The following is a 10895-nucleotide window of genomic DNA, read 5'->3' on the forward strand; positions in this document are numbered from 1 at the left end:
TTCACTTTTAATAGGTTTTAATTTTTAATCAAGATAATACATGCATATAAAGGATTATAAAAAAAAAATCAACCAGTACAAAAGGGCATATAATGAAAAGCAGTGAATCCCCACCTACCCTTCTTAGCTTTTGCTTCCCCATTCCAGAGGCAAAAACTTTACATGTCTGTTTAGAGGTTAACTCCATTTTTCCTAGTAATATGCTTTTCTTACTATTTGTTAACTTTGATGAAGTGAGACATTTTCTGCTGCCTTCCCGCTGTCTCCTGGGTTTTCCTGCCCCACTTCCCTACCATTGTATCACTATTTTTAAGTTTCCTGTTGGTTAACTCCTTCAGTTTAAAAATGTAACCCCTGAATCTGCCTTATTCTTTCACCTGGAGACTTCCTAGTTTAGGAGAATAACACCAGTATTCCCTTTCCTCCCCTCTGGTTGCCAACTTGTTGCCTGTACTTGTCAAAGTTGATTACCATTCCCATTCTGTTCTATGACCATAATTTAGTCTTCCCTGATTTGTCTAGAGATTTACTCTAAAAACGAAAAAGCATAACTAATATTTCCCCTGTAATGGTTATTTAAACACTGTTCATTGAATAGGGATGTTGAAGCTATGATTGGATTTTCTGTGATTGCAGAGTCTTGATCCACGTATGCCAGTGTTCCGATTCCTTTTCTCACACTCCCCGCAATGGTTGAAAACTGAGGTTGCTTCATATAGGAAGCATGTTCTCCTTGTACAGTTTGAAATGTTTGTTTTCCCCTGAAAGTTCTGTTTTTTCCTTTGGGGGATGAAGACAAGTATGTCTTCCAGATCATGTGATCAGTTTCCTCCAGCTTCCATCCATCTATTGCCTAGAATTGATTCCATCCAGTGGGAAGTCCTTTCACTTCTTTTTCAAATTTGGAAGATTTGCTTCCTATTTGGACCATTCTTGTGCACTTTATTTAAGTCCTTGGTAACTTTTCCTTTTTTTTTCTCCTTTAGCGCATCCTGTGCTCATTGTAATTTCCCAGCGTGCGTGCTCATTCTTTACCAGCTGAGCCACGAGGGAAGAAACCCTTTATGTACAGAAGAACTTCTTAAATATTTCAGAGGATTTTCAGATTTTTAAGTTCTGTTCCTTGAATTAGCTACTTCCTTGAGATTCAACTTCTCGTTTATTTTAGAGTTTCCTGGTTAGATTGCAGACTTGCCACAAATAATGATTTCTAGCTGCGCGTTTATATGAAAAGGTGGGGCGACAGCAGGACAGGCCGGCAAGTGTGTGTGCGTGAGGCGAGCTGGGCACTGTGCTCTAGGGCGGGTGAGCCAGTGGGTGGAGGTCAGCCATCCTGCTGGGCCTCCCCACTGCCACAAAGTTAGTTGCTCTAAATATGTACCTGCAGGCGGACGTTTAGAATCACCGAAGCCGCTATGTAGAAGTAGGGGAAATTCATGCGCAGACGCCAGGCCAGGTCGAAGAAGGTGATCAGCGTGCGCGTGAGCCCCTTGCAGAAGGCGCCATACGAGCCGCGGGTCGTGGCTGAGCGCGACAGCCGCACTGCTACGCCCGACAGGGCCGCTGCTGCTGCCATCGGTTTGCTGTGGCCCCGGATACAGCGCCCAGAGCCAGGTGATTCCCGCTGGTTCAGGGGACAGAAGGATGCTCTCGCGGGGGAATCGGCGCGGTAGGTGGATCGCGCGGCAGCAGATGCTAATTGCGCTGCACTGCGGGATCCCTCCTCCTCTGGCTGTGCTCCCTCCTCCTCTGGCTGTGCTCTGGCCACAGCGGGCACTGGTGCCCCGCCGGGCCTCCCTCCTAGGCTGCCTCGGGGCCACGTGGGGCGGGATCAGGCAGAGCGCCAGGGATCCAGAGCCCTGGGACGGGGAAGGGGCAATGTTAAGGGGGAGTCGGGAGGAGCGGGGAGGGGCGGGCAGTTTGTCCGGGAGACCTAGCTTCCTGACCCCAGTGGTCCTTTTTCAACTTTTAACTTTTAAATTTTAACGGAAGCAAAGTGAAACTTGCTCGAATCGTTAGAAATTTTGCTCCGTAAGCAGGATCTTGAGCAACTTCGAAGCTTGAACGCATTTCCTGTCGCCTCAAATCCCTTTAGGAATTTTTTCGGTCCCCGGTTGTAAGCTAGTACAAACACACCAAACCAACTAATTGAACTTTAAGTTGTGTGCATTCTGCGTTATTCATTCAAGCGTCTTATTTGTTTTTGCTTTATATCTGTAGTATTCTGCTAATGGGCAAAGTCTAAAAGTGAGTTGTTAGACTTTGTCAGCAGCACAATGAGAACAATGGAAAGCAAATTCCCTGCTTCGTTTCCCTTTCACCACCCTGCCCCAGCAGCCATGAACTGAGATCATGTTTCCTGTATATACCTCCAGATGTGATGTGTTGATAAGGTGCCCTTACCATGTCAATAACACACAACTACCTCACTCTCCCTGAAGATGGATAATTAACCAATACATATATCAGCTCATAGTGTTCGATAATTCTTATAACAAGTCCCTTGTTGATGGGTGTTCTGAACGTTTCCAGTTTTTCTTATGCCAAAATTTATTGCAATAGCATCATTGTAAACATGAATTTGCAAGTGGCAGAAGAGGATGAATAATATAATTCATTCTTTATTATAAAAAACCATCACATAGCATAGATATTTAGTGTTTGAGGTCAAAAAGTTTTCCTAATACATGCGGTTGATCAAAGAAGTTTAGAGAAGGAAGCTCTATACAATATGGTCAGTCTTGGAATTTTTTTCCTCAACATGATAGACAACAGGTGTATCTTATTATTCTTCTAATTTACATTTATTTAACTATCAGAGAAGCTTAGCAACTTTACAAAATTTCTTAAGTTTTAATATATATGATTTTTACCAATTGTTTGTAGATCATTGAAACTTAAGTATATATTATGAGAAAAGCAAAGTTTCTAGGATCACAACCACCAGAAAAAAAAGACTATTAACAGCTTGGTATATGTTTTAGTCAATTTTATTAAACAAAACACACAGACACACATACACACACATATATATATTTCACACACCAATAGTAAGACAAAAGTGAAATCATAGTAACATACTGCCTTGATAGTTGTTTTAAACATAATGATATATCTTGCTTATCCTTTCATATTGATTCTTTGTGATTAATAGTACCGTGTATGACTCCTTATAGCAGGCCAATCATTAACTGAAGGATATTTGGATGGTTTCAAAGTTTCCACAGTCATAAACAGTGTTGAGATTAGCATCCTCAGGCATATCTTTGTATACTTCTCTGATGTCTCGCTCTGGTACATTCCTAGAAATGGAGTTCTTGGATCAAAAGTTTTTCATTTGTTTAATGATTTTGATACATATTGTCAAACTGCCTTTCACACAGCTCTAAGGTATCCATGAACATCTTCTACTTTCTTAATAATAGCATTGATATTCTTTTAAATCTTGGGCATTCTAGGTGAAAATGACATCTCATTGTTTTAATTTGCATATTTTGTTTACTGGCAAGGTTAGACATCTTTTATACATACAGATATTGTTGCACATTTGCATGAAAGGAAGTACTCTGTCAAAAGATTTGTAGTCTTATAGAACACAAATTTATGGTTACTGGAGGGAGAGGGATAAATTAGGAGTTTGGGATTAACACATTGCTATATATAAAAGACAGTGAAGAATCTGCCTGCTATGCGATAGACCCAGGTTTGATCCCTGGGTCGGGAAGATTCCCTGGAGAAGGGAATGTCTATGACCAACACTTTCACTTTTTCATATAGAAAAGAGATAAAGAACAAAGACCTGTATAGCATAGGGAACTATATTCAATATCGTGCAATAACATACAGTGGGAAAGAATCTGAAAAAGTATATTTAGATATAGATATATAGGCTTCCCCAGTGGCTCAGACAGTAAGTCCGTCAGACAGAAAAGCCCTCCATAAAACTGAGGGCTTCCTAGGCGGTGCAATGGTAAACCAGTGCAGGAAACACGAGTTCGATCCCTGCGTCAGAAAGACCCCCTGGAGTAGTAAATGAAAACCCACTCCAGTATTCTTGCCTGGAAAATTCCATGGACAGAGGAGACGGCAGGCTACAGTCATGGGATCACAGAGAGTTGAATACGACTGAGTGCACACACACATATATAACTGAATCACTTTATTGTACACCTGAAACTAACACAATACTGTAAATAAATTATACTTCAATTAAATATATATATTAAATAAATATGTATATATATAAACATTTGGATGAGCTAAGAAAAAGATTTGCAGTCTTCATTTTAATCAGTATATTCAATTTCCATGTAAGAAAGGTTGTACCAATTTCCACTCCCTCAGGTAATGTATGACGCTGTCCATTTCCCCACATCCTCACTCATATTATTATTAGGTATTATTTTATTATTGCTAATCTAAAAGCAAAGCATTATTCTGATTAATTTGCTTATATTTGATTACAGTTGAAGCTGAATATTATGTTTATTGGTCATTCATAGTGGCCTCAAAAGGAAGGAGGGCCCCATGGACTAGATGACTGGAAGGCAGACTAAAAGGGTCCTGGAAACCCCAGGGGCAGTGGCATCAGTGGGGGAGAGGAGAGTTAGGCTTTTTTTTCAGTTAACTTTCCCTTCTCCTCACCCCTTTCTCTTTGCCCCTCAAGTTGCCCAGGCTCGGTTCCTTTGCTCATTTTTATATTAAAATTTTTGTCTAAGGCAAGCAGAACAGCACAAGCAATCTATAAATGATACAATCTCAACCCCAGCTTTAGGAGAAACAGAGTAGACAAGACAGCCTCAGGCAATGCATTGTCTTTGGGAAACTGTACAATCTTGTGAAAGTTGCTCAGTCGTGTCTGACTCTTTGAGACCCCATAACTATACAGTCCATGGAATTCTCTAGGCCAGAATACTGGAGTGTGTAGCCTTTCCCTTCTCCAGGGGATCTTCCCAACCCAGGGATCGAACCCAGGTCTCTTGCATTGCAATTGGATTTACCAACTGAGCTATCAGGGAAGCCCCTAGTGGCCCAAAATGTTTGATAAATTCCTGGAATGAACACAGATTGGCTCAAACTGAAATCACACAGGAGGGCACCACAGCCCAGCGAATCTCAGGCAGGCAAAGGATGCTGCAGAAACAGAGCCACTTTGAGGGAAGAAGGACCAGGTATGGAAAGCGGACATGGGAGGATGAGGGAAAGGAAATGATTATTTTAAAAAATATTTGAAAAATGGCTGAATAATTTGGGTTTTACTTTCACCATCTTCCTTTCCCTCATCACCAGTGAAGGAGTGTATCTCCTGGATGAAAATGAACAGTGTTTTTTGTAAAGAAATTGAGTGATATGCCTGCAAAAGGCTAGGGCTCCAGAATAGGAGGGGGAAGAGGATTGGTGCCTGGGGCAGAATAAAAATCACCACAAATGCTCCCTCTCCCTGAATCCATAACTTTGCACTGAGGCTGCAGATCTGTCAAGAGGTGACCTATTTGTTTCTTCTCTTGAAGATATCTTTTAACTTGCTTTGGTCAATGGGACATTGGCAAAAACAGTGCAGACAAAAGCGAGAAAAGTGCTTATGCATTGGGGCCCACACTATTGCTAGTCTTGTAAGCCTGCTGGCATCAGACTGGATGATCAAACTCATGCCCCAATTATCCCTGTATGCCCAAATAATAGCCAACCAACTCCTAGAAGTAGTGTCACCAAGACTGCTAGCAGCAGCTGACCACAGATACGTGAGAGTCCAGCGGACACAAGCAAAAGAATAGTCCAGATGTGCCCAGCCCAAATTGCCAACTCCCAACAACTGTACATTAAATAAATAGCGGTTGTTTTAAGGCTCTGGGTTTTGAGTGGTTTGATCTTTGGTGGAAATTACTTGAATCATGGGGCCCTAGGACTCAAATAGAAATATGACTCATTTAACCAAAAGAAGTCTGGCAAAAAGAGAGTTGGGTCACCATGAGAGAGGGCCATAGCTCCTCAGGTTGTGTATCCAGGGTCCCTAGAATGAAGGGGCGACTGAGAGCCTCGAGGAAGGATGTTATGGTAACACTGTAATTATGCACAGTAAATCTTCCTAGTTACCCCTGAAAGGACACACAGTAATTTCCCAAAGTAATTGTGTAGCGGAGAAATAAAAATCCACATACTCGCCAGGGCTTAGTAGACAATGGCTCTGAGCTGACAGTCATCCTGGGGAATGAGAGCATCACAGTTACCCACAGTCAGAGTGAGGGCTAATGAATGTCAAATGATAAATGGATAAATCCAACTCATAGTGGGGCCAGGGGTGTACAAACCCACTCTCCGGTAATTTCTCCAGTTCCTAGGTTTACAGTTGTAATAGGTAAAACCAGCAACTGGCAAAATACCCCAACTGGCTCCCCGTGGAAAAAGAATTTTTCTGTTGAGGAAGGGACAGGTGGAAACCTGGAACTTACTCTCCTTTCCAATTGTAGCAGGAATAGCAAACACAATTATCACTCTTGTTACATGCCAGACACTCTTCCAAGCACTTTATATGCATTAAAAAAATATTCCTCAAAACAACACTACAAAGTAGGTACTATTTTTGTTTGCTTTTAGGTATTTTAAAATGATTTTTTAATCTAAGTCTAGTTGACTTACAATATTGTATTAGTTTCACAGTAGGTACTGTTATTGTACACATTTTACAGAAAAGTTAAGCTTAAGTAACTTACCCAGGGTCACCAGTTAATAATTGATAAGGTAGAACTTAAACCAGAAGCTGGCTCCAGAGTCCATGCTATTAACCGTTATATTGTACTGTCTAAATAGTAAACTGTAACCAATACTGCAGACATAGGAGACTCTCAGAAATGAGGGTCGCCATCAAGACTTTAAAATTCCAGTGTAGTGATCCCTATTACATAACATTCTTATGTGATATACTTGTTTGGCTAGTGAAGAGTACAGAGGGCTCTTGAAATAGAAATGATATATATGGAGTGGCTTTGAGGAGGTTCTGAAGGCACAAGTAACATTTGTGAGCAGTGACTCACACTGCCACTGTGCCCCCACCTGCCACATGGCTTTCCTTTTGTCAACCCACACTTATGGTTTCATGGGAACTGTTATGGGCTAAACTGAATATTTTTTATTTGGCCGTGCTGGGCCTTTGTTGCCGTGTGCAGGCTTTCTCTAGTTGTGGCGAGTAGGGGCTGCTCCTAGTTGCGGTGCTCAGGCTTCTTATTGCAGTGGCTTCTCTTGTTGTGAAGCACTGGCTTTTGTAGTTGCAGCTCGTGGACTCTGGAGTGCAGGCTCAGTAGTTGTAGCACTCAGGCTCAGTAGTTGTGGGACACAGAGTTAATTGCTTGGAGGCATGTGGGATCTTCCCAGTCTAGGGACTGAACCCATGTCCCCTGCCCTGGAAGTCAGACTCTCAACCTGGACCACCAGGGAAGTCCCAAGACAAGGTCATTAAACATGTAACTGAGGTTATATAAGGTCCTTGAGGTGAGCCTTAATCCAGCATGACTGCTGTTCTTACAAGAAGAGTGAGTGAGTGACTGAGTGAGTCATGTCTGACTCTTTGTGACCTCATGGACTGTAGCCCATCAGGGTCCTCTGTCCATGGGATTCTCCAGGCAAGAATACTGGAGTGGGTTGCCATTTCCTCTTCCTGTCCCAGGGATCAAACCTGGGTCTCCCGCATTGCAGGCAGCGTCTTGACCAACTGAGCCATCAGGGGAGATTATAAGGAGAGATCAGGACTCAAATAGGCCCAGAGAGAAGACCATGTGAAGACATTTGGAGAAGATGGCAGAGGTGAGGGCTTCAGAAGAAACTAACACTGCTGATAACTTAATTTCTGACTTCTAGCCTCCAGGGCTCTAAGGAAATAAATTTCTGTTGTTAGGGCCACCCATTCTGTGGTTCTTTGTCATGGCAATCCTGGCAAACTAATATAGGGACTTCTTTATAGACCAGTTGTATTTAGTCAGGGTTCTCCAGAGAAACAATAGTGTGTGTGTGTGTGTGTATATATATATATATATATATATATATATATATATATATATATATGAAAAGATTTATGATAGAAATTGTCTCACACAATTATGGAGACTGAGAACTTCCACAGTCTGCTGTCAGCTAGCTAGAGAACCGGGAAGGCCAGTGGTATAATTCAGTCCAAGTCCTAAGTCTGAGAACCAGGGGTGCTGGTATAAATCCTGGAGTTCAAAGGCCCAGGAACCAGCACCACAATCAAATGTTTGAGGGTAGGAAAAGATGGATGTCCCGGCTCAAAAGGAGAGAGAATTCTCCCTTTGCCTTTTTGTTCCTTTCAGGCCCTCCCACCAAACTGGTGAGGATGGATGTCCTTACTCAGTCAGGAATCTACTGGAGTACAGCTTTGTGTGACATTAGGGCACCAGCCAGAAGCATATCGCTGCAGCAGTCCAGCCCCACATAGGAGCAGGCCGAGAAAGACAGTGCAAAAGTAAAATCTTCCCTGAAGATTGGTATATCTGGTTGTTCAATTTGCTTAGAAGGAGAGATGGCCTCAGGTATGGCTCTACACTGTCTGATGTTCAGGAACTAGGAAAGAAAATAATTTATAGTACTGGTGACAAGAAGGTTTGGGAGGAGTAATATGTAGCTGGACCTCTAGGAAGGGCCAGAGAGTGTGAGTACATTTGTGCTTCATATAAATGCCCAACAGAGCATGTTAGCTGTGATGAAGGCTCTCAAGAATCATGTAAACAAGGCGACTTACCTAAGAATGTCAGCCAGCCCCACCCTGAGTCTTGCTCAGTGGGCCACATACAAAGTGGCCATGGTTGCAGGGACAGAGGCTCTTCATAGGCTCAATTACATGGGCGGCCCCTCACCCAGGCTGATGTAGTTATCAGATCAGTTGAGTGTCCAACCCCAACTTGCCAATAGCAGAGGCCAATACCAAACTCATGATACGTGCCATTTCCTTCTGGGAGGACGGTTCCAACCAGCCATCTGGTGTCAGGTTAATTACATTGGACCCCTTCCATGAGAGAAGGGGCAGGAATATGGACTTGCCTTCCCTAACTGCAACACTGCAGCCAGCACCACTCTCGCCGACATACAATTATGATATCCCACACAACACTGCTTCTGACTAAGGAACTCCTTTTACAGAAAAAGGCAAAAAAGAGTTAAACAGAATTCACCCTGGTCATACCTTATCCTCCATCATCTAAAATGGTGAACTGCCTATTCAACCTCCATTTGCAAGTATTTCCTTCACATCCTCTTGATTTTGGCCTCTGCTGATTTAAAACTCTGATTATTAGTCTACCAGTAGAAATAACAGTGATTCTGTTGAATAGATTGTTGAGACTGCAACCTAGCCATCTGAGCTTCATGCATCACTGGGCCAGTAGGCAAAATATGGGTTTGATTGGTGTGATTGATCCTGATCATCAAGGGGATGCATTCTCCTACACAATGCATGCAGGAAGAATTAAGTCTGAAACTCTGTGGCTCCTCTTGAAACTGGAATATTCAGTGGTCAAAGTTAATGAAAGATTACAGCCACATCACATAGGCAAGACCACTGAAAGCTCAAACCTCTGAGTAATGAAGCTTTACCTCTGCCCACTGGGCAAAGAGAACTCAATAGCTGAGAAACTGACTGAGGGCAAGAGAAAATGGGATAAGTTATGGAAGAAAGAAGTCATATTAATAAATACCAACTATAACTTTGTGGCTAGTTACAGAAACAACATAGAAATAGTTGTTTATATTTTCTATTTTCCCCATTTTGAAATATGTGTGTGTGTTCTAGATGTGTTAATGTACCCTCTTCACCTTGTCCCCTTATCTAAGGGATGTTGTGACTGAACTTCACAATTTAGTCCACAAATTACAGAATATCAGTATGTGATTATGTTGAACTTAGGAATCAACATGGGTCAATAATCCTAAATTTAGAGCTGGGTGTGATAACTTGTGAGAGTTTGGGCATTCTCTTTTGGGGGAAAGTTGAGTGTGATTTGTTTTGTACAAGCCATAGTTGTTCTACGCTAAATTGAACATCTTTATTTATTTGTTTGTTTGTTTTAGTCATTAAAAAACATTTTACGAAATATTCCTTGTAACCGCACAGGCCAAGAATCCAGTAAAGTGACAGATGCCCTTCCAGAGCCTGACCCTCCAGGAATGATGCCCACTTCAGAATGTGAAGAGGAGGAAGGGTCCGGAAGGCCATGCTGGCCATGCGTGGCAGGTGGGGCCATCCCGCTGGGCTGCAGGCTCTTCTCACCATGATCCATGCACACTCCTCTAAAGCATAATTCGTGCTGTACCTCTGTGATGAAGCACCAGATTCTGGAGAAGTTCCCTGCTAATTATCTCTCCACTTGTTGCAGAGGTTTTGAGATTTCACCTTCAGGAATATAAACAAAAGCATCTTTTGGGGATCTGGGCTAAGAAGTCTGTCTTCTTGCAAAGTGCTTCTGAGAAGGGATTGAATTGCCTGAATACTGAAGTCTATGTACATGTTTATCTGCAAAACATATATGTGAAATTTTTATTTGTTGTTGTTTGTTTGCTAAGTTGTGTCCGACTCTTTCCTACCCCATGGACTGCAGCAATTGAAAATCTTAAAAAAAAAATTATTTATTTATTTGGCTGCATTGGGTCTTAGTTGTGGCATGCGGGCTTAGTTGCCTCGCAGTATGTGGGCTCCTGGTTCCCTGACTAGGGATTGAACCTGCATTCCAGGTGTTGGGGGCAGATTCTTAACCACTGGACCACCAGGGAAGTCCCTGGAACACTTTATTGTTGTCACCATTGTTATTTAGAATTTTAAGTGTGGAAAAAGATTGAATAGACATTCATCATTATTTAAATCTAATCTGTTACAGAAAGTACATTGAATAGCA

General features: G+C 42.2%; 1 protein-coding gene across 1 annotated transcript; it reads right to left on the reverse strand.

Moving 5' to 3' along the window:
* LOC122435939 (small integral membrane protein 10-like protein 2A) lies at nt 1-1848 on the reverse strand. Its single transcript, XM_043460047.1, has one exon. It carries the CDS (start codon nt 1574-1576, stop codon nt 1370-1372), a length of 207 nt encoding a protein of 68 aa, XP_043315982.1. The 5' UTR covers nt 1577-1848; the 3' UTR covers nt 1-1369.
* Between the last annotated feature and the right edge of the window lie 9047 nt (nt 1849-10895).

This window comes from Cervus canadensis, chromosome X, assembly GCF_019320065.1.
Source record: "Cervus canadensis isolate Bull #8, Minnesota chromosome X, ASM1932006v1, whole genome shotgun sequence".
In the NCBI taxonomy this organism is placed as follows: Eukaryota; Metazoa; Chordata; class Mammalia; order Artiodactyla; family Cervidae; genus Cervus; species Cervus canadensis.